General features: G+C 44.1%; 2 protein-coding genes across 4 annotated transcripts in view; one reads left to right on the forward strand and one right to left on the reverse strand.

The window, feature by feature from the left end:
* LOC106610711 (kinesin-like protein KIF26B) overlaps positions 1–914 on the forward strand; it is a 141,627-nt gene extending 140,713 nt beyond the window's left edge. For all 3 annotated transcript variants that reach the window (XM_014210210.2, XM_014210213.2, XM_014210212.2), the window contains exon 19: positions 632–914. In XM_014210210.2, the coding sequence (XP_014065685.2) occupies positions 632–780 (149 nt within the window). In that variant the 3' untranslated portion in view covers positions 781–914. The remainder of the gene's footprint in view (positions 1–631) is intronic.
* Positions 915–9,972: 9,058 nt separating this feature from the next.
* The window catches only part of smyd3 (SET and MYND domain containing 3), a 211,478-nt gene continuing 196,221 nt past the window's right edge, over positions 9,973–25,229 (reverse strand). The window contains 2 exon segments of the mRNA NM_001140394.1: positions 9,973–10,246; positions 10,676–10,784. Of these exon segments, the coding sequence (NP_001133866.1) occupies positions 10,145–10,246; positions 10,676–10,784 (211 nt within the window). The 3' untranslated portion in view covers positions 9,973–10,144.

A 25,229-nucleotide genomic window follows, 5' to 3' on the forward strand; every position in this document is an offset into this window, starting at 1 on the left:
AGACTTCAACCCGATCAAACATCTCTGGAGACCTGAAAATACCTGTGCAGTGACGCTCCCCATCCAACCTGACAGAGCTTGAGAGTGTCTGCAGAAAAGAATGGGAGAAACTCCCCAAATACAGGTGTGCCAAGCTTTTACCCAAGAAGATTCAAGGCTCTAATCTCTGCCAAAGGTGCTTTAACAAAGTACTGAGAAAAGAGTCTGAATAATTATGTTTCAGTTTTTCAGTTTTTTATTTTAACAATTTCTAAAAACCTGTTTATGTATATATGTATGTGTGTGTGTATGTATGTATATATATATATATATATATATATGTATTTATTCTTTTTTATTTTATTTTCATCTTGTATTAATCAGGGCACATTTAAAGAGACCTAGGTTTCAATATGTCTTCCCTGTTAAAATAAAGGTAACATTTTTTTTTATACAAAGATGCAACGGCTACAATGTGGATAAGATCAAATATGCATGCTAGCACCAGGTATAAACAAGGCCTCTGTCCCTGTCTCTCTGTCCCTATAACATGGTTGTAACAAATGTCCTTCTTTCTGTCTGTCCGTCTCTCTGTTCCTGTCTCTGCCCCTGGTTGTAACATATTGGCCGTCTCTCTGTCCTCTCCCCATAGTTGACCTGCAGCAGACGTTTGAGGTGGACTCTCTGGAGTACCTGGAGGCTCTAGAGGTGATGACAGACAGACTGGAGACCAGGGTCAACTTCTGCAAGGCTCACCTCATGATGGTCACCTGCTTCGACGTCACCTGCTGCCGCAGGTAGACCCACGGACGGACAGACGGCCCACACCTCCTCTAGGACTGTTAGGACTCAAGGGAATTGGAGCAGCTCGGACACAACAGCAGGAAGAGAGAGGGATGGAGCGGAGGGAAGGAGGGATTTCCATGAGGAGGTGCAGAAGAACAAAGGCAGACACTAAAGATGAATATTTTTTTAAGCAGCGGGACAAGGGAGGAGCAAGGGAGGGCGAGGAGGAGGATGAAGAAGAGAATGAAGAGGAGGAAGAGAGAGGGTGTTTTTTTAAAATGAGGAGTATATCTCCCACCTGACAGGAAGAGCACTTTTACTGAGGAGTTGTTGGAGATGTAGTTTGTAAATAAAGTTGTGCTTGCTTTGAATAAGGACTGGCTGACAAACGTCTATAGACACGTAGGGAAAAAAAGAGAAAAGAACGACAGAAAGGAAAAGAAAACCAACCTTGTGTGTGAAAGACAAGTGCCTTGCGAACACTTCGAAATCGGAACCATTGCTCCTGTATTTGTGTACAGATGGTGCTAGCTGAAAAAATAATAGATCTCAAAAGTAAAAAGAAGAAAAAAAAGTTGTGGAAAGTAAAAACCACAGCTCGTTTTACTCGGTGTTTCCTCCCCTGACTAGCTGTTCTCAGTGGCTTGTAATGTTCTGCACTAGTTAGGATTCAACTTTAGGAACTGTTACGTGTACGTTTTCTATACCTCTTTTTTAAAATTCTCCGAAGACAGTGACACCACACAGAGTGCTTTAGGGGATAGGAAATTATGTATAAGGACGGACAAGACCCAGGGAAGGGAGGTGGCGGTGGTTTATCTTATGGCCCATTGATTTCATTGTCATCCCTCAGGCTATGAGGGATGACAGTCGGGGGTTCAGGCCTAACACCCACCCTCCCACCCGTCCCCACCCGTCCCCTAACGATGATCAAGAGGTGCAGAGAGACATCAGCTAGAAGGGAGGGGAGATGGAGGTATGAACAAAGGCTAAAAGAAAATGTTACCATTAGGGGAACGTCATAATAACTACCATAGAAGGGGATGGGTGTGACCATGTGATTAATGGGTTAAAGGGACACTGCTCCATTCTACAGATCTAACAAATGCGGGACGTCTGAGTTAAATATGAGTGTAGAGGAACATTTCTCATTCACTCTGCTTGGTGCCACTGTTGTGAGTTTGGTGCTTGAGGCAGTTTCAGATCTAAATGTTTGTATACACACACACATATATACATATATATATATACATATATATATATATATATATATATATATATATATATATACACTGCTCAAAAAAATAAAGGGAACACTTAAACAACACAATGTAACTCCAAGTCAATCACACTTCTGTGAAATCAAACTGTCCACTTAGGAAGCAACACTGATTGACAATAAATGTCACATGCTGTTGTGCAAATGGAATAGACAACAGGTGGAAATTATAGGCAATTAGCAAGACACCCCCAATAAAGGAGTGGTTCTGCAGGTGGGAACCACAGACCACTTCTCAGTTCCTATGCTTTCTGGCTGATGTTTTGGTCACTTTTGAATGCTGGCGGTGCTTTCACTCTAGTGGTAGCATGAGACGGAGTCTACAACCCACACAAGTGGCTCAGGTAGTGCAGCTCATCCAGGATGGCACATCAATGCGAGCTGTGGCAAGAAGGTTTGCTGTGTCTGTCAGCGTAATGTCCAGAGCATGGAGGCGCTACCAGGAGACAGGCCAGTACATCAGGAGACGTGGAGGAGGCCGTAGGAGGGCAACAACCCAGCAGCAGGACCGCTACCTCCGCCTTTGTGCAAGGAGGAGCAGGAGGAGCACTGCCAGAGCCCTGCAAAATGACCTCCAGCAGGCCACAAATGTGCATGTGTCTCCTGAAACGGTCAGAAACAGACTCCATGAGGGTGGTATGAGGGCCCGACGTCCACAGGTGGGGGTTGTGCTTACAGCCCAACACCGTGCAGGACGTTTGGCATTTGCCAGAGAACACCAAGATTGGCAAATTTGCCACTGGCGCCCTGTGCTCTTCACAGATGAAAGCAGGTTCACACTGAGCACGTGACAGACGTGACAGAGTCTGGAGACGCCGTGGAGAACGTTCTGCTGCCTGCAACATCCTCCAGCATGACCGGTTTGGCGGTGGGTCAGTCATGGTGTGGGGTGGCATTTCTTTGGGGGGCCGCACAGCCCTCCATGTGCTCGCCAGAGGTAGCCTGACTGCCATTAGGTACCGAGATGAGATCCTCAGACCCCTTGTGAGACCATATGCTGGTGTGGTTGGCCCTGGGTTCCTCCTAATGCAAGACAATGCTAGACCTCATGTGGCTGGAGTGTGTCAGCAGTTCCTGCAAGAGGAAGGCATTGATGCTATGGACTGGCCCGCCCGTTCCCCAGACCTGAATCCAATTGAGCACATCTGGGACATCATGTCTCGCTCCATCCACCAACGCCACGTTGCACCACAGACTGTCCAGGAGTTGGTGGATGCTTTAGTCCAGGTCTGGGAGGAGATCCCTCAGGAGACCATCTGCCACCTCATCAGGAGCATGCCCAGGCCTTGTAGGGAGGTCATACAGGCACGTGGAGGCCACACACACTACTGAGCCTCATTTTGACTTGTTTTAAGGACATTACATCAAAGTTGGATCAGCCTGTAGTGTGGTTTTCCACTTTCATTTTGAGTGTGACTCCAAATCCAGACCTCCATGGGTTGATAAATTGGATTTCAATTGATTATTTTTGTGTGATTTTGTTGTCAGCACATTCAACTATGTAAAGAAAAAAGTATTTAATAAGATTATTTCTTTCATTCAGATCTAGGATGTGTTGTTTAAGTGTTCCCTTTATTTTTTTGAGCAGTATATATATACACACACATACATGCATATACTATATATTATATATACACACACAAACACACACACATATATACAGCTGAAGTCAGAAGTTTACAGACACTTAGGTTGGAGTTATTAACACTCGTTTTTCAACCACTCCATACATTTCTGGTTAACTATAATTTTGGAAAGTCGGTTAGGACATCTACTTTGTTCATGACACAAGTCATTTTTCCAACAATTGTTTACAGACAGATTATTTCACTTATAATTCACTGTATCACAATTCCAGTGGGTCAGAAGTTTACATACCCTAAGTTGACTGTGCCTTTAAACAGCTTGGAAAATTCCAGAAAAGGATGTCATGGCTTTAGAAGCTTCTGATAGGCTAATTGACATCATTTGAGTCAATTGGAGGTGTACCTGTGGATGTATTTCAAGGCCTACCTTCAAACTCCTTTTGCTTGACATCATGGTAAAATCAAAAGACATCAGCCAAGACCTCCACAAGTCTGGTTCATCCTTGGGAGCAATTTCCAAACGCCTGAAGGTACCACGTTCATCTCTACAAACAATAGTACGCAAGTATAAACACCATGGGACCACGCAGCCGTCAAACCGCTCAGGAAGGAGACGCGTTCTGTCTCCTAGAGATTAACGTACTTTGGTGCGAAAAGTGCAAATCAATCCCAGAACAACAGGAACGGACCTTGTGAAGATGCTGGAGGAAACAGGTACAAAAGAATCTATATCCACAGTAAAACAAGTCCTATATCAACACCATCCCAACCGTGAAGCACGGGGGTGGCAGAATCATGTTGTGAGGGTGATTTGCTGCAGGAGGGACTGGTGCACTTCACAAAATATATGGCATCACGAGGAAGGAAAATTAAGTGGATATATTGAAGCAACATCTCAGGACATCAGTCAGGAAGTTAAAGCTTGGTCGCAAATGGGTCTTCCAAATAGATAATGACCCCAAGCATATTTCCAAAGTTGTGGCAAAATGGCTTAAGGACAACAAAGTCAAGGTATTGGAGTGGCCATCACAAAGCCCTGACCTCAATCCTATAGAACATTTGTGGGCAGGACTGAAAAAGCGTGTGCGAGCAAGGAGGCCTACAAACCTGAGTCAGTTACACCAGCTCTGTCAGGAGGAATGGGCCACAATTCACCGAACTTATTGTTGGAAGCTTGTGGAAGGCTACCCGAAACATTTGACCCAAGTTAAACAATTTAAAAGCAATGCTACCAAATACTAATTGAGTGTATGTAAACTTTTGACCCACTGGGAATATGATGAAAGAAATAAAAGCTGAAATAAATCACTCTCTCCTATTATTCTGACAGTTCACATTCTTAAAATAAAGTGGTGATCCTAACTGACCTAAGACAGGGAATTTTTACTAGGATTAAATGTCAGGGATTGTGAAAAACTGAATTGAAATGGATTTGGATTAGGTGTATGTAAACTTCCGACTTCCGATACATACATACACATATATATATATGTAATATATACATACATACACACACACACACACACACACACATATATATATATATATATATATATATATATATATATATATATATATATATATATAGCCTGTTTCCTAAAATAACTTTCAGACATAAATGCTTCTTCTTCATCTTACCATCATATTTTATGACGTAGTGTCCTTGGCTGTTTTGAAAGTCATTTATAAATAAAATGTATTATTTTATTATCATCCTCATCATTCCCTCTCCCTCCCTTTCGTGAGAGTTCATGCCCCTTGCCCTTTCACCTCTCCCATATGTTATGGTCATGAATGAAGGATCTTATTTATTTAACTCAGGAGGCATGCTGGAACAGAGAGGTGCTGGAACAGAGAGTTGCTTGTATTGTATAATGCATTATCCACACACCTTTTGGTCTGCAAAGTTACTATGCATTTAAAAAAAGACAAAATAATGTACATATGCTGAGCCCATTTCATATATAGATATATTACAACATATACACTATCGTCTTTATTTGAGATATTTTCTTTTTTCCTCCGCTCTTTTGGTTTGTTACTTCCTCCTTTGAGATGGGAATTGTCCGATTGATGGGAGTAGGAAGAAGTAGTCCCCTAATGGTTAAGATATGATTCAGGATAGGTAATCTGATCCTAGATCTGTTCCTAAGGGCAGCTTCTACCCGGAGCCTGTTGATGATGGTACTCTCCAGAGTCACGTTCGGCAGGCTGCAACATTACAAAACCTGCATGTAGAAATGTATTGTGTAGAAAAGATGATTGCCTTGAAGGATACGGAATCGAGTCTGCTCTATTCGTTACATTTCTATCTGCGAAGGTTGAACATATCGCCTTCCTGAATACACCCTGGTCAAGTCTGTGTTTGTCACCATGGAAACGTCCCACTCCGCTGTCATGGGTTCGGATGTGTTGTAAAGAGATCTATTTCTCTGGTTGCACAGTCTCTGAGAGGAGTGAGAGAGGTAGCCTACTGTAGATAGCAGGATTGGACACAACTTAATTTAGTCCATTTTGGGAAGGGAACAAGTCTCCTGAAAAGACGGAATAGACATGGAATTTACCCGTAGTCCCATCCCATGCTAGCTAGGCCTTACTGTGCTTTGGCTGGGCTAATTTGTGTGTGTGTTTTGAGAGAGACAGATGCCCAGACCAGAGAGACAGACTATGGTTATGTTCATAAGGCACAAACGGGGAGAAATAAACCAGTTTGAAATGGGAAATGAAAAAAGTTGGACCAAAAATGTTTCTTCCTAATTGTGCCTGCTGAACCCGACCCATGTCTGTGTGTAACTCTGTCAGCAGAAAAACCTCCAACAGAGAAACGGACTGAGAATCTGCTGTAAATAAAGGATTGTATTGGAGGAGACGAGTTGTCAATTTATTCTCTCAATTTCTTCTACACATCCACCCAGTTACCGTGCTCAACAATCCTCAGATTGAATATGAGTGGTAGTAAACCAACCATCGCCCCACAAAGCAATATGGGCACAATCATAATGTAGACAAGATCAGGACAAAGGACTTATGTTAGTACCAGGTATAAACGGGGCGAAGAAGAGCCCGGTTTTTCATGCGCTTATTACGAACTGAACATTTGAACCAATTTCTACCATAGATGGAACCCACTTAGTGAAACCAGGCTCCATCCACCCAGGTTTAGCTGCAGCGTCTGTCATGTAACAGACGTCTACGTTGTGACACATCATTCCTTCTCAGGTCCTCCCCAGTGGCGGTATTAGCATACAACAGCAGAGAGCCGTCCTTCTCTTTGCCTCTACATCTCACTGGGTGTTACTGCTACTGTGTACGTGTAGGCCTGCACTCGTCATTTCTCTTGCCCAATGGAGGAGAAGCCGTATCAGTGCCTGCGACAGAGACCGAGTGAGCCTTCTGTTGTCATTAGAATGTATTTGTAATATTAATGTCGCGCCGCAATTACAATAACTTCGCCACTGACAGAGAGCGAGAGCGAGAGCGAGAGCGAGAGAGAGAGAGAGAGAGAGAGAAAGGCCTCTGGTGGGTTACCAGGGTTCTATATTCTCAGCCCCTGGATGAAACGTTGCTCCTGACATCCTGCTTTGAACACCCACACGAAGGGAGAGAAGGGGGGAGAGGCCTGTCCATGGGCACACGAGAGGGGGTGAGGGGCCCAGGGGAGAGGGGGAGAGGAAGAAAGACTGTTAGGGAGAGAGGAGAGAACAAATCCCATTGGTGGATGAAGAATAGGAGCTTTCCCGTCTCTCTTTCTCTGTCTTACTGTATCCACGGTACTTCCTCATTGTCTTCACACATCTGTAAATCTCAGCACCCTGACCCAACCCATTGGGATAACTCACAGGCATGGTAACGTGTGACTGTGTGTGTTTCTCCTTACGTACCTGTGTGTGTTCTCCCTCTCTCCCTTTTTCTCTCCCTTCTTCTTCTTCTCTCCGCCCGTCCGAAGTGGAAACCAACCGGTCCCTGATCATCTCCTCTCCCACAGCTCGCAGCTATTTGATCCACTACGCAGTTCATTAACAGGATAGTTGCACGATAAGATATGTTCAGACAAGGAAGGAAATGATTGAGGTTTTGTATCATACTGTATCTCGCCATATCACTATCTTTGATCAGCACTGAGGGAGGTTTACTGTGTGCTGGGAGACTCACTTTCTTCTGCCCCTTCCACAGGACCTGGATAGCGGGCTTTTAAATGGTAAGTAGCCTTTAAATGGGGGAAAGAAGCGTTTACACCGCTGGAACACTGGTTTATACCGGTGTGTGTGTGTGTGTGTGTGTGTGTGTGTGAGAGAGAGACAGAGATAAAAAGGGAAGAAAAATGTCCCTAGGAGAAAAAGGCCTTGATAGGTGGAGAGGCAGACAGGCGGTGTAGAGAGGGGTGGAGGGAGGGAGAGAAAGAAAGAGAGGGATGGAGGGAGGGAGAGAAAGAAAGAGAGGGATGGGTGTGGGGGTGAAACATCTCTGATGTCCCTTTGATTAACTCAGGCTCTCCTGCTGGGCTCTCAGACACCACTCATCACAGAGAGAGAAAGAGAGAGGGGGGAGGGAGGGAGAGAGAGAAAGGGGGAGGGAGGGAGGGAGAGAGAGATAAAGGGGGAGGGAGGGAGAGAGAGAGAGAGAGAAAGGGGGAGGGAGGGAGGGAGGGAGGGAGGGAGAGAGCGAGCGAGTGAAAGAAGGGGGCGAGCGACGGGAATAAAGATCAAAATGGAAGCTGAAGAGATGATGGTGAATCCAATCTGATAGTGCAAACGGAGAGTAATAGATGATTTAGATATGGTCTGTTCATTGTATAGTTCTCTGCAGAGAGGGAGGGGGGATATCTAGTTCTCTCATTGTCCTCCACATTCAGACAGACTGGGTTCGAACCAGAGTTCCCTGCGTGCCACAAAACTGTTAGCCTGCAGAGCTAAAGCATAAAGGCATCAACACCAATTGGTCACATATACAGTACACCTCAAGTCATATTAGTCATATACAGTACACCTCAAGTCATATTAGTCATATACAGTACACCTCAAGGTATATTAGCTAGACACGGCTGGATCAAATCGGAGACCAGATCTCTCACTACGTTCAATACCAACCGGAGAGTTTATCTGTATGTCAGTGGACAAACTGGCGGTTATCCGAAAGCGATAATACGAGGGCGTGTGTTAGTGCCATTACCGACGTGACGCAGTTGCTATAGGCGGAGCCGACGTCTGCCTTTTGAGAGTCGAATCACTTCCTCAAGAGAGACCTGGTACGACGGCTGTAGAAGTAACACCATTACCAGGGTTGCACAATTCCAGTCATTTCCCCCAAACTCCCCGGTTTCCAGAAATCCCAGTTGGAGGATACCAGTAATCAGGAGAGAATAAGCAGGGTGTCAGGGAGCCTCCGACCCGGGAGTTCAGGAAAACCGTGGATTTTAGGGAAAGTTAACGTATTTTTGTTGTTGCGTCCCTAACAAAGAGTCATAAAACCCCAGCTAGAAGCTACATCAGGAACACCCCGAGAGAGTGATCAATTTGAAACGCCATCCACAGCTCAGACTGCACAGTCAGTCCATCAGCAGCCTAATGCCACGTTGGGTTCCCGCTGTCTCAGTGAGAACCGGCGTCATCAGTGTACACAAGGTTTACCTAAGGTTTATGTAAGGTTTAACAGGGGAAGTAGATGGCTAGGACTAAGTGAGAGAGACATGCAGAGAGATGAGATGGTATAACTGATAGGCCACTGCTAAACTCACACACACACACGCACACGCACGCACACACACAAAAGCAGCGATGGTACAACTGATAGCCCTCTCTATTAAACCCACAAAACACAAGACTAGGGTTCTCCTGAACACAACAGTGCCTTCCATTCTCTGCTATGCTCGCCCAACAAGCATACAGCACTGGGCTATACCGACAGACACACACCCAGGGTGCTATTCTCTCCCAGCAGGTGACATCACTCTGCAGGATGCTATCTGAGGGAGGGGAGAGGGGGAGGGGCAGGAGCCCTAATCCATGTCTCTCTAGTCACAACGCTGGCCAGTTTTAGGGGGAGTTAACTAGCAAAAACACTGTGTGGCCATATCCGGAGATAAGTGTGTACACACACACACACACACACACACACAAACACACACACACACACACACACACACACACACACACACACACACACACACACACACACACACACACACACACACACACACACACACACACACACACACACACACACACACACACACACACACACACACACACACACACACACACACACATGCAAGTACACAGAAACCAGCTCAGACAAGGAGACAGATCTGAACCCAGCTCACACACGCACACACAGTTAAAGAGGTTGTTTCAGTGAGTTTAATGGGTTATGAAGAATGACAGGGAACAAAATGAAGCTCTAGAAATGATGTAATATCAACTACACAACACTACACCGTCATTACACTAAAAACGTGTGCTACTTTCTGAACAGCCACGGACTCCTCGAATCCCCTCGAGTGGCTAGGGCAGGTTCGCTAGGCGCGGTCCAACTCCGCCCGACACTCCTCCAACTTCCTGATGAGGTCAGAGGTCAGGGGGTGCTGGTTGCCGTGAGTAACCTTCATGATGTCATAGGCCTGCAGGGGAGATAGGAGATAGCAGGGGTGTGTTCAGTGATGTGGCGTGTTCATTACCTTACCCGTACAGATGTATTGACTACAGCTGACATGATTCCCTACATGCTACCAGCCAGAAACCCCTACTGTATCTGTTGTACAAAGTCTATCTAAACCAGGACTATTCCAATCTTACCCTACAAGGCCCAGAGTACGGCTGTTTTTCAGTTCCACCTGATAATTAATTGCACCCACCTGATGTCCTATGTCTATATCAGTCCCGGATTAGACAGGAAGAATGACAGCAGTGGAACTGGCTTTGAGGTCCAGATTTGAGTTTGAGGGACCTAAATGTTCTGTAACGTTGCAACCCCCTGAACCGAGCCCTGAGATAGATGAGGGGAGACGGGGAATAGGGCAGCCATAACAATGGTTCGCCGCCCAGCTCACCAGTCTCAGTGTGTGCTGTGCGTCCCCCAGGTGAACCAGGAAGTGCTGGAGCTTGGCCACTCTCATCAGCTGGATGGCGTGGGCAGGGTGGGGGTCTGGGTAGTACTGCCTGGGGAGAGAGGAGGGGGGGGTAGAGTGATTAGTGGGGTGGGAGTACAGCCGGTTTGAAGAAGACAGCAAATTTGATATCAGCAAAATCTTTCAAATGCTCTGAGCGTTCGAACATGCCTGACTGGAGTGTCAGGCGGGCGGGTTTTGCAGTTTTGGGATGGTTCCATTAGTTCCATTTCGCAAGACAAGCTTACGTAAGTGTGGCTCTCAAGTATGTGGAGAAACACAAATACTATTTGAACCCAGGTCTGGCTCACAGTGCTTAAAGACAGACAGGAGAGAGTAAAGCTTTGTTTCCACTCCGCTGCTCTTTTGTTAAAACCTGTTGGGGCTCGGGGGCAGTATTGAGACATTTTGAAAAAAATATGTGCCCATTTTTAACTGCCTCCTACACCAACTCAGAAGCTAGGATATGCATATTATTAACACATTCGGATAGAAAACACTCTGAATTTTCTAAAACAGTTTGAATGGTGTCTGTAAGTATAACAAAACTCATATTGCAGGCAAAAACCTGTGAAAAATAGATTTTAAAAAAATGTGAATTTTGTGACTGTACTATTTAGTGTCATTGTTTTATAGATACCATAGTGAGAAAGGATTAATTTCGCAACACCTACGGCTTCCACTAGATGTCAACGATCTTTATAAAGTTGTTTGAAGCGTCTATGATAAACAGAGAGCAAATTAGAATCCAAGGAAGTTGACATGTCATCACTTCATTTTTTTGCGCCTGCGCATAAATCTGAGAAGCGTGAGTTTGTCTTCATTGTTTATCTAGACATAGGATAGGTTGTGTGAAAATATTACTGGTGTTTAACGTTAAAAATGGACCAAAAGATTAATGCTAAACAACATTTGACATGTTTGAACGGACGTAAATAGATTATTTACTAGGTTTTTTTAGCTTTTCGGCGTGATTTTACACTCCCCCCACCACGTTTTGTGGGAGCATAATGAACGCTAAGTACTTGGTGTTATTTGGACATAAATTATGAACTTTGTCAAAAGAAACCACATTTGTTCCGGACCTGGGATGCCTTCCGGACCTGGGATGCCTGCCTTCTGATGGAGATAATCAAAGGTAAGGGGATATTTACAATGTTATTATCGATTTTAGATGATGCTAACTGTATAGCATAGCCTGTTGTTCTTAGCATAGCACCCCGTTTATTGCAAAATGTGATTTCCCAGTAAAGTTATTTTGAGATCTGGCCATTCGGTAGCAATTACGAGATGATAATATATTATTCTTTGAATGACAATATTATAATTTACCAATGTTTTCGAATAGTAATTTTGTTATGTTCACCGGAAGCATTTCAGAGAAGAAAAAATCTGAATTTCACGCTACTGTAAAATGCTGTTTTTGGATATAAATATGAACTTGATGGAACAAAAAATGCATGTATTGTATAACATAATGTCCTAGGAGTGTCATCTGATGGAGATTGACAAAAGTTAGTGCATAATTCTAGCTGGTTTCTGCTTTTGGTGACGCCTGACCTTGAATTGAAAATGGATGTTTGTACTTTTGTGGCTATGTACTGTCCTAACATAATCTAACTTTATGCTTTTGCCGTAAAGCCTCTTTGAAAATCGAACAATGTGGTTAGATTAAGGAGATGTTTATCATTTAAATTGTGTAAAATAGTTGATTGTTTGAGAAATTGAAATTATTAGATTTTTGATGTTTTGAATTTCCAGCCTTGTTAGCAATCCCGACTCGGGGTTCATTGCTAACCTGTAGCCCCAACAGGTTTTAATTAAGGAATACTTTTTCTTCCAGTGGTAAACGAGAAAGAGAGAGGGGTGCAGATAGAGGAGGAGGTTGGTAAATGGAGAGAACACAAAAAAGTGCTTTCTAGCATCAATACCGAGAGAGAGAGAGAGAGAGAGAGAGAGAGAGAGAGAGAGAGAGAGAGAGAGAGAGACTATACCAGTGCTCCCATCGAGGTTATGAGCCATGTCATAATATCTATCAACATTTGGGATAGCTAATCAGGGGGCTGATTAAAACTGTACCCCAACGTGTGTGAGAGAGAGAGTGGAGTGTGTGTATGTGTCCGTGTGTTAAAGTGGAGCAGAGAGTGCCCTATCCAAATAGGTCAGAGAGCAGAGCCTTATGCTTCTGGTTGAATTATGAAGAATCTACCAAATTATAAAACACTCCCACGGATAATACACACTCTTAAAGAACACAAACTCACTTACAGAAAGGATACACACTCTTACGGGTCGTTTACACTAGGAAGCGGTATCGCGCTGTGAAACAACGGAATCCATTCACTTTCAATGGCAGGAAAGCAAGAGAAGAGAAGTGGGCGGGGGGACTGTTGAGTGAGGCGAGCATGGGCGAAGGAGCTAAACAGGGCGGGACTAAAGTTGGGGAAAACTGAATTTTATTCAAACCCTCGGCGATATCGCCACTCGAGTGACCAAATCGAAGCTCACCATAGCTTCCAACCACCACTGGATTAGCTGACAATGGCTGTTGATACATAGCACTACCTAGCTTGCTTGCTAGCATCCACATGAGGCCGGGGCTAGTGTGGCTAGGCGAGTGCCGCTTGTATAGTGGAAACGCTCTGTTAGAGAACACACACACACACACACACACACACACACACACACACACACACACACACACACACACACACACACACACACACACACACACACAGAGAGAGAGAGAGAATACACTCACTCTTAGGAGAATACACACACAGAGAATACACACACTCTTAGAGAATACACACAGAGAATACACACACTCTTAGAGAATACACACACTCTCAGAGAACACACACACTCAGAGAACATACACACAGAGAATACACACACAGATAATACACACACTAAGAGAATACACACACTTAGAGAATACACACACTCTAAGATAATACACATAGAGAATACACACAGTCTTAGAGAATACACACAGAGAATACACACAGTCAGAGAATATACACAGAGAATACACACACTCTTAGAGAATACACACACTCTTAGAGAATACACAGATAATACACACACTCTTAGAGAATACACACACAATCTAAGATAATACACACAGAGAATACACACACAGATAATACACACACTAAGAAAATACACACTAAGAGAATATACACAGTCTTAGAGAATACACACAGAGAATACACACAGTCTAAGAGAATACACATAGAGAATACACACAGTCTTAGAGAATACACACAGAGAATACACACAGTCTTAGAGAATACACACAGAGAATACATACACTCTTAGAGAATACACACACTCTTAGAGAATACACACACTCTTAGGGAATACACACACTCTTAGAGAATACACAGATAATACACACACTCTTAGAGAATACACACACAATCTAAGATAATACACACAGAGAATACACACACAGATAATACACACACTAAGAAAATACACACTAAGAGAATATACACAGTCTTAGAGAATACACACAGAGAATACACACAGTCTTAGAGAATACACACAGAGAATACATACACTCTTAGAGAATACACACACTCTTAGAGAATACACAGATAATACACACACTCTTAGAGAATACACACAGAGAATACACACAGAGAATACACACACTCTTAGAGAATACACACAGAGAATACACACAGAGAATACACACACACACACAGAGAATACACACACACAGAGAATACACACAGTCTTAGAGAATACACACAGAGAATACACACTCTTAGAGAATACACACAGAGAATACACACAGAGAATACACACCCTCTTAGAGAATACACACAGAGAATACACACAGAGAATATACACACAAAGAGAATACACACAGAGAAGACACAGCCTTAGAGAATACACACAGAGAATACACACCCTCTTAGAGAATACACTTGCAACACTACACAACAGGTTTGCGTGGGGAACAGCTCTTGAACCCAAACCAACCCACATGTTGTTGTTGTTTATGGTGAACAGACAGACGGTAGTTTATATGGACATCTTGAGACAGGAGAGCAGAGCGACACCAGATGGCACAGAATTGGGCAACTCCAAAACAGTCCCTTCCTCATGGTTTATTCACATGAACGTTATTGCAGTTGAAAGTGTTGGTTTTACAACAGCGGTGGCCCACCTTCCTCCTGGAAAACTACTGGCTGCAGGTTTCTGCTCTAGCCTTCTTGGAGGAGGGTTGGCCACCCCTGAATTACACAATGTGTCACCGGGACAGATGGAAGCCGCCTGACATTTACAGAAAAGTTCATCCGGGATCCAATGGACTATAGATCATTTGAGTGACATCATTCTGATGAGTGCCAACCGAACGACAACAAATAAAAAGAGGCAGACAGTGGAACACTAAATGTCAATATCAAAGTAGGTTTTTTCAGAGCCATATTATTTCTTATCACATCCAGCCGTGGGTTCATTAATATCACAGTAATTGGTGTACTGCTCAATAGGCCAAAAACACACAGAGTGCCGTGGAGCACTCACCACGCCTCAATGACTTATTGAGAGGAGCTCAGACACACAAGCGCACGCACGCACGCACACTTTCTCTGCCTCAAGCATTTATCAACAAAAACTGTTTGGCTGTAACGCACTCAAGGAGAGAACTATCCAATTAAATCTCCAATTAGAAGTCAATGCTGGGGTGGTTTCTCGTATTAAGTGCACGCACGCACGCACGCACACACACTCACACACACACACACTTGTTTTCTCAACTTTAACTTGGAACCAAATCTCTCTGGCAGAGGGAGACTGGGAGAGATCACACTGTGGAGAAATCTTTGGGAAACACACCTCTGTGCGGGAGAAATGTTTGGGAAAGTTTGCCATTTGGGAGACAGAAGAAATGGGTTTAATGCTTTAGGGAGTGAGCGCAGAAACACAGACAGATAGATAGACAGACATCACACGGCATGTCACAGACTCCATCTAGCCCAAAACAAAGCCGTCTGATTTTTACGAACCATCAGCAAGCCAACTAAAACAATCCACAAACATGTAAACAACCACATCAAAGACCAAACAATGTCTTAGATGCCCTAGAAAGACAAAGTACCTTCCGTGTGAAACTACTTTGTCAGAGATGAAGGCTGAAGGTGGTGGAAGATATTTCTTAGAACTGGAATCATCCATTGATCTCGTCAAGATCCGTTCACGGTAATTCAGCTAATTCCACTATTCAGATCAACCGTTCTATTGTAACGAATACAGCATGTAGGGTAGTGTATGGTTGATTTGGTTGATTTCTGGTTGATTTCCTCCCAGCATTCAAACATGTGTGCTAGATGACTGACTTTATCAGTCGCATAAATGTCCTGAGGGTAAAGCCATGGTGTCATGTCTACATTTGTACAACCTGCTGAGTTCAATACTGTATGCAGGCAGGGTTGCCCACGTTACTTAAGGCAGTGTATGTGTGTTTTTTTTGTTGGGGGGGGGGCATAAGAATGAAATCAAATCCAGATTCATTTATACAGCACAATAACTAGAGGCTGCCTCTCCATGTCTTAGTCCTAAGCTTTGGGATAGTTAAAAGGCCAGTTCCAGAGGATCTGAGGGACCTACTGGGTACATAACTTAAAAACATGTCTGACATGTATTGGGGTGCACAATCGTGGATTGATTTAAAAACCAATAGAAGAATCTTAAAATGTATTCTAAAACTACAGAGACCTTAAAACCGATGTAATGTGTGCTCTCCATCTGGTCTTGGTCCGTACCCGTGCTGCAGCATTCTGTATGTTTTGCAGTTGACCAATGGCTTTCTTTGGTAGACCAGACAGGAGAGCATTACCTGGTGTTTTATCTTTATTACCCGTGAATTAAAATGTGCGGCCAGATTCTCTGTCTATGCTTTGACTCCAACAATAAGTACCTTGGTCTTGTCTTGATTTAGCTGGAGGAAGTTGTGAGCCATCCAAGTATTTAAATCACTAATGCAGTCAAATCATTTATCAATAGAGCTAAAATCCTCTGGTGATACAGAAATGGAAAGTCATGTATCGTCTGTGTAGCAGTGAAAATCTAATCCTGTGCTTTCTGATAATGCTGCCAAGGGGTAACACAGTGCCGTCGGACAATAAAGAGTGCACTCAAAGATTTCAGACCCCTTGACGTTTTCCACATTTTGCTACGTTACAGCCTTATTCAAAAAATGTATTGCATAGTGTTTTTTCTCATCAATCTACACACAATACCCTATAATGACAAAGCAAAAACAGGTTTTTAGAAATTGTTGCTAAAAAAAAAAATGAAATATCACATTTACATAAGTATTCAGACCCTTTACTCAGCACTTTGTTGAAGCACCTTTGGCAGCGATTACAGCCTCAAGTCTTCTTGGTTATGACGCTACAAGCATGGCACACCTGTATTTGGGGAGTTTCTCCCATTCTTCTCTGTAGATCCTCTCAATCTTTGTCAGGTTGGATGGGGAGCGTTGCTGCATAGCTATTTTCAGGTCTCTCCAGAGATGTCAATCGGGTTCAAGTCCGCTCTCTGGCTGGGCCACGCAAGGATATTCAGAAACTTGTCCCGAAGCCACTCCTGCGTTGTCGTGGCTGTGTGCTTAAGGTCGTTGTATTATTGGAAGGTGAACCTTCGGCCCAGCCTGAGGTCCTGAGCGCTCTGGAGCAGGTTTTCATCAAGGATCTCTCTGTACTTTGCTCCGTTCATCTTTGCCTCAATTCTGACTAGTCTCCCAGTCCCTGCCGCTGAAAAACATCCCTACAGCATGATGCTGCCACCACCATGCTTCACCGTAGGGATGGTGCCAGGTTTCCTCCAGACGTGATGCTTTGCATTCAGGCCAAAGAGTTCAATCTTGGTTTCACCAGACTAGAGAATCTGGTCTGAGAGTCTTTAGGTGCCTTTTGGCAAACTCCAAGTGGGCTATATATAGACAGGTGTGTGCCTTTTACTGAGGAGTGGCTTCAGTCTGGCCATTCTATCATAAAAGGCCTGATTGGTGGAGCGCTGCAGAAATGGTTGTCCTTCTGGAAGGTTCTCCCATCTCCACAGAGGAAATACAGAGCTCTGTCAGAGTGACCATCAGGTTCTTAGTCACCTCCCTGACCAAGGTTCTTCTCCCCCGATTGTTCAGTTTGTCCGGGTCTCCAGCTCTAGGAAGAGTCTTGGTGGTTCCAAACTTCTTTAATTTAAGAATGATGGAGTCCACTGTGGTCTTGGGGACCTTAAATGCTTCAGAAATCTGTGCCTTGACACAATCCTGTCTCAGAGTTCTACGGAAAATTCCTTCAACCTTATTGGATTGGTTTTTGCTCTGACATGAATTGTCAACTGTGGGACCTTATATATAGACAGGTGTGTGCCTTTCCAAATCATGTAAAATCAATTGAATTTACCACTGGTGGACTCCAATTAAGTTTTAGAAACATCTCAAGGATGATCAATGGGAACAGGATGTACCTGAGCTCAATATCAAGTCTCATATCAAAGGCTCTGAATACTTATGTAAATAAGGTATTTCTGTTTTTAATACATTTGCAAACATTTCTAAAAACCTGTTTTCTCTTTGTCATTATGGGCTATTGTGTGTAGATTGCTGAAGATTTGTATTTATTCAATCCATTTTAGAATAAGGCTATAACGTAACAAAATGTGGAAAAAGCCAAGGGGTCTGAATACTTTCCCAATGCACTGAACAATACCGGACCCAAAATTGAACCTTGTGGAACGCCACGTGTTATGCATTTTCTCTGAATTGTGTTCACCAAGGGTGACAAAAAACTCTTGAGCGGTTAAATAGGTCCAAACCCAACATAGAACTGGGCCGGAGAGGCCAGCCCACCTCTCTAGTCTGCCCAGAAGGACATCATGGTCAACATTGTCGAATTCAGCACTTAAATCCAAGAGTACAAGGATAAAGAGCCGTTCGGCATCTGTGTTAGCTCTAAGATCATTTACCACTTTAACTAAGCCTGTCTCTGTGCTGGGCACAAAAAAACGTTTTTAGTGCAGTGGGGAAAGTGCCTGTGAACAGGGAGTGATTAACAAAAGCTTGCACTTCTTCAGATATGGAATTACATTTTTTTAAGAAGGTGGTGGGGATAGGTAGAGGCTTAAGTTGTATTATCACTTTCCTGAGCATGTCTGTGTCGACCAGGGAAGATACATCTATCGTGCCTTTGTGTGGTAGGCTAGGGTACATATCATCAAGCTTCTCATCGGGTCTTGCGTGACTGATACCCAGCCTAATGTTTGTTATCTTGTCTCTGATAAGGGTAGGATTTATCAGGCCATGGTTGGGAAGAGCACTCTGGAATTATTCTGGATTATTAGTGATCCAGCTAGAAAAAATTTGCCTGTCTGCCATTTCTAATTGTCTTGTTATAAATGCCAAGTTGCTCTCTCAGAATATCATAACGGACCTGCAGCTTTGACGTTCTCCACTTTCTCCTTAATTGATTCGTTTCCACACTTATCCAAGGGGCCTCTCCATTTGGATGTGGCCTTACTAAACTTTACTGGAGATCTGGCATCAATGGTTGTCCTTCATTTGCTATTAAAGTTATCAACTAAATCATCGCAAAGGGAAGGCAGAATAGGTTCATACACTTAGTGAAATCTGTAGCAACTTCAGACGTAAGATAGCATTTCGTAATAATGCGTTCGGTATTACCCTGTACTATGGTTAACAAGGTAGTAACAAATCCACAGTGGTGATCAGATAAAGCAACATCCAACAACAGAGGATATGTCAATAGAAAGCCTCTTGGTAATAACCAGGTCCAGAGTATGTCCGTGGTTATGGGTGGTCCCAGTAACATGTTGGATAATGTCCATAGAGCTCAAAAGAGTCATAACTTCAACGGCTTGGAGTCAGTCTCTTTGTCAACATGAATATTAAAATCGCCCAACACAATTTTATCATAGCTCAAGGACAATAGTTCAGAGAAATCAGGAAAGAAAGTGGAGCAGTGCTTTGGTGGTCTATACAGGGTTAGAGCCAGCACTGGTGGCTGACATTTAAACAGTATAGCATGATGCTCAAAAAAAGACCCAAAGTCAACAAATGAAATGTCTTTACAGATGAGAGCATTAGTAAAAATAGAGGCTGTCCCCCCACCCCTTTTCCCTTTTCTGTAGTCCGGGGGCGAGGCTTCAATAAGAGCAACACTACAGTCTGAAGACAGCCATGTTTCAGTGAGAAACATGCAATCAACTTTGCGCTCAGTAAGGAGGTCATTCACAAGAAAGGTTTTACTAGTGATTGCTCTGACATATTATAAGTGCCATATTCAATGAGTGCGAGCCACTCTGCCCCTGGGCCATCTGCCTCGAGGTAACCAATGGAATAACAACCAATTATGAACACTTGAAACCACGTTTTCTGACAGTCACCAATCTATCGGAATGGTAGGAGATGACAGTTTGTATAAACTCACTAGAAGGCCAAGTTAAAGGAACATAAATTAGGTTACTCACAATAACCATAGTGCCATTTCTACAGGAGCTGATATGCTTTCCAAGTCATCTGTTGCTTATTGGGACAGGGAGGACTGAATCCCTACCAGATCCTGTCTGTCAGTCTGACAGGGAGGACTGGAGCACTACCAGATCCTGTCTGTCAGTCTGACAGGGAGGACTGAATCACTACCAGACCCTGTCTGTCAGTCTGACAGGGAGGACTGTAACACTACCAGACCCTGTCTGTCAGTCTGACAGGGAGGACTGGAGCACTACCAGACCCTGTCTGTCAGTCTGACAGGGAGGACTGGAGCACTACCAGACCCTGTCTGTCAGTCTGACAGGGAGGACTGGAGCAATACCAGACCCTGTCTGTCAGTCTGACAGGGAGGACTGAATCACTACCAAACCCTGTCTGTCAGTCTGACAGGGAGGACTGAATCACTACCAGACTCTGTCTGTCAGTCTGACAGGGAGGACTGAATCACTACCAGACCCTGTCTGTCAGTCTTTAAAACAGGTTTTGACGTTGCTGGAAATAATCCTGGAACCCCTGTGGTTTGGGTGAATCCTGTCTCTTTTAAAAAGCTTTGGTTGCTCCCATAGCAAATGAAAGTGGTCAAGAAAAAGAGACATTCCTGTCGTTGCAAAGTTTCTTCAGGTACTCGTTTAGGGCAAAATGTTCTGAACCCCTTCGGTGGCACGGGAGGGGGGCCAGGGATAATTATTCTCTTCCCTGTGCTAGCGACGGTGTTAAAACCGACTCATCGACAGCTTTACTATAGGAGGCGTTTCCAACAGATTTGGTTTGCCGGGGTCACAGCAAGGTCGGTGCCGTTAGAAAACAGGTCATCCTCTTCTGGCAGCCGAGCTGCTTGATGGTGGTGCATTTTTCAGAATAACAGCACGATACACTGGACAGAGAACAAGAAAACACGTAACGTATGAGATCAACCACATGACAAAACTCACACACACATATATGGAATTGTGCTGTGTGTTGCCATGGTAAGTGACAATGGGGAGGGTGTGTGTTGGGGGACTGTTCTCTCTCCTCCTCTACATTAGTGTTCCCCGGCATGATCATTACCAAGAACAAAGAGCTGCCTTTCCACAGGGACCACTTTACTGGAATATTAAATCACGACACACACACACACACACACACACACACACACACACACACACACACACACACACACACACACACACACACACACACACACACACTCCCTACTCAAAAGCGCGAGGGAATGCCAAGGATGTGGTTCGCTCGGTAAAGACAGCCTCATTACTAATCTGCCTTTATAGACAAAAACAGAACACTCTCTCTCTCTCCCTCTCACATGGATTTGCAGCTCTTGTCCGTCACACTCTCATGCCTGGCGTAATCAATCCCAGATCCCTCCTGCTGGACTCTGGGACCTGCTATAGATCCTGACGCCACTGTGAGAGTTAGCCAATACTCTGATCAGCTTGATCAATGGCTTTGACCAGACCCTCATATCCCACCGCTGACACCAGTAACACATGGAAAGGTCAGACAAACCTCACAGAACACTGGTGAGAGGGGAGATGGTGGGACGGAGAGAGAGTGAGAGACATAGAGACACGGAGAGAGAGAGAAAGAATGGAATGATGATTCTTTCCATAGATTCATCAACAGCTTGTATGTAAAACAGCCTCCCTCCCGCTCTCTCCTCTCCACCCAGCACGCTCCTGGGAGTCGAGTCCCTTTCCTGGCCCCTTCCTCACCGCTCTCCCCCACACTCCTCTCACCCCTCTCCCTGACTCTTAACAGCAGTGACAGAGGGTGCTACAGACTGTATGCCGTTACTCTCTGCCACACCTCGCTGGCATGCTGGTCATCACCCAGCACCAGGGCTGGAATTAACTTCATACATTACGTTAGTTAAAATCCAAATCATTTTATTTTTAAAGTTGAACAATCCTCATAGAAAACATTGGGCAAAGCACAATTCATGCGTTTTAATGCACTTCCTGAATTGAACTGCCCCTTACTCCGCTGTACACTGCACTTCCACCATGGCAGTTGTTGTCTTGTTCTGCTGCTCTGATTCTGACAGAAGTGCATCATGAATCAAAGCTACACCCGTCTGAGCAACCTCTGGGACATTTTTACTGACTGCTCCTTTCCATTCAACTGTCTACAGTCGCTTACTGTGTTCTGCTATGTAGCACAGAGCAGTCTTTCATGAGCAATAACACGCCCTGTGATAGGTCTGCTACTGGCCTTTCTGTTGTCTCCATGTTTTATTGGACTGTAGATGTGTGAGATCATGTGTTTTGTAACCTGTACAAGACCCGGCGAGAGAAATCCCCCTGGAGGACAATATTCTATTCGACCTGTTCCTCTGTCTTTTTTCATTCTCTCCCTGCCTCTGTTCTTCAGAACCTCAAAGAACTCAGAGAGGGGATGTGTGTGTGTGTGTGTGTGTGTGTGTGTGTGTGTGTGTGTGTGTGTGTGTGTGTGTGTGCATGCGTGTGTGCGTGCGTGTGTGCATGTTGTGTGTGTGAGGAGGAGGACGAGTGCATCGCCTTGACTGCGACCCTCAGCTACTGGTTCACAGAAAGTTCCGGAGAGTACTCATCCAGAGTTCAAGTCTTCCATCCCTCTTTTCTTCTCCTTTAACAGCCGAGTCGTAATAAAGAGAAGACCTCCATCACTCACACACAGACACACTGTAGCTGTGAAACATACTGTAAGTAAAATACCCTGTCCATCTCCCTTTCTCTCCATAGCAGAGCAGTCTGTATTGGTGACATGTTCTATGCTTGGATATTGGCGTGAGGACATTTGTCATAGTATCAAATTGAATTATTCACTGCAGCGTGTTGGCTCAGTGTACTAAGGCTTGTAACCATGGGTGACACACACGCCCCATGCACAGGCACGTGCACAAGCGCACACACACACACCTTGGCAGCTCATGACACCAAGCCCTGTATCCCCAGGTGACAGGTGTCAGCAGGTAAAACAGAGAGCAAATCACTGCAGAGTGTTGGAGAAACGACAGAGGAGATGGAGGGGAGGGAAAGAGAAGGAGAGAGAGAGAGAAGTAATGAGATGAGAGGTGTTTTGACAGTGGACAGAGGGTAAGAGGTAGGAGAGGATGGGAGAGAGAGAGAGAGACGGAGGGGAGAGAGATGGAACGAGAGTGTGTTAGGGTAGATGAGAGAGCGTTGGACAGAGGGTGAGAGGTAGTGGGAGTAACAAACAGCACAGCAGAGAACGGCAGAGGATGGAGTTACTTCACTGCACTCAGTCAGCCTGTTCCAGTGGTTTTCAAACCTCTCCTCGGGACCCCCATCCGTTCCCTGTAGTTGATCTGTCCCAGAGCTAGCCCACAACACCTGATTCCAATTGTCAACTAATCATTAAGCCATTGACTACAGCAGGTGAATCAAGCCAGCTAGTTCAGGGCTAGAACAAAATGATGAAGCCTCTGGGGTTTGAGAACCCCTACCCTATTCAGCCAGTGGAGGCTCCTCAGAGGAGGAAGGGGAGGACCATTCACCTCAGCGAATTTCATGAAAAATAAAAATTGTGAAACATTACAAAAAGTTATCCTTCATAGATACAACGTTTTTAACGAATACATTTCTTAAAAAATTAAGGACAATCAAGAGAGAGAGAATGCTAGCTATCTATTTTTTTTCACTTTCACTTACTTACCTAGCGAAAACAGCTAGCTAGTTTAGCCTATTCAAACATCTGGCTCAAACAGAGAGGGATGCTATGATACCTAGTTGGCTATGGCTAGCCAATGCTGGAACTCCTCCAAGTCAAGGTAAGCTTTTGGTTTTATTCATTCATTGCCACCAGGGCCCGCCGATGTAACTGCTTTACTGCTTCCTAACTGTACTGCATGATTGTAGCGGGTTTACTAACGCGTTAGTTCTAGTAGCTATGTTGACTTGACGTTTGCTAATATGGTGACAATGATGTAGGCTGTGTGTAGCGGTTATGATATGAAGGTTTGGCTTGGATGGGTTTTTTCGCCTGGTCACAGACAGCTGATATGTTGTGCACTGAAGTCCACAAACAAAAGGAAAATGTGAGAGGAGGAGAGCGCGTAAATGCGAAAAGGAATTATGCAACGATCAAAAGGATCATGCTGTTTATATGTGGCTGCTATGAAAGTTGACTGTGTTTGCATGTGATCAGGGGTGTATTCATTCTGCTGATTCTGTTGAAAAACTTTTTTTTTTTTTCAAACGGAAGCAAACAGAATGAAACGGGGATAAACCTGAATTTGTCCAATAGAAACTCTCGTTTGCAACTGTTGGACTAATGATTACACCCTAGATCAGCTAGACGGAGGCAAGATTGTGAAAGGCGTTAATGAATGTGTCAATGTCGGTCACCTTACTCAAATTTCTCTCGTCCTCTGCACCTTCGTTTTAAACTTTCATTCATAGGCTAGGTTGTAGCAACCTCATGATGGGTATAGGGAAAATGTGACTATCATGTAGTAGCCTAAACCTATCGATGTTACATTGAACTGGGTGAATGGAATATGAATGACAGTCATCCAATATGCTGTAATATTCAGCATACAGAAACCTACTGCAGTAACAGTGAGGGAAAAAAGTATTTGATCCCCTGCTGATTTTGTACGTTTGCCCACTGACAAAGAAATGATCAGTCTATCATTTTAATGGTAGGTTTATTTGAACAGTGAGAGACAGAATAACAACAACAAAAATCCAGAAAAACGCATGTCAAAAATGTTATAAATTGATTTGCATTTTAATGAGGGAAATAAGTATTTGACCCCTCTGCAAAACACAAATTAGTACTTGGCGGCAAAACCCTTGTTGGCAATCACAGAGGTCAGACGTTTCTTGTAGTTGGCCACCAGGTTTGCATACATCTCAGGAGGTATTTTGTCCCACTCCTCTTTGCAGATCTTCTCCAAGTCATTAAGGTTTCGAGGCTGACGTTGGCAACTCGAACCTTCAGCTCCCTCCACAGATTTTC

The sequence above is a fragment of the Salmo salar genome, chromosome ssa09 (genome assembly GCF_905237065.1).
Source record: "Salmo salar chromosome ssa09, Ssal_v3.1, whole genome shotgun sequence".
Classification (NCBI taxonomy): domain Eukaryota; kingdom Metazoa; phylum Chordata; class Actinopteri; order Salmoniformes; family Salmonidae; genus Salmo; species Salmo salar.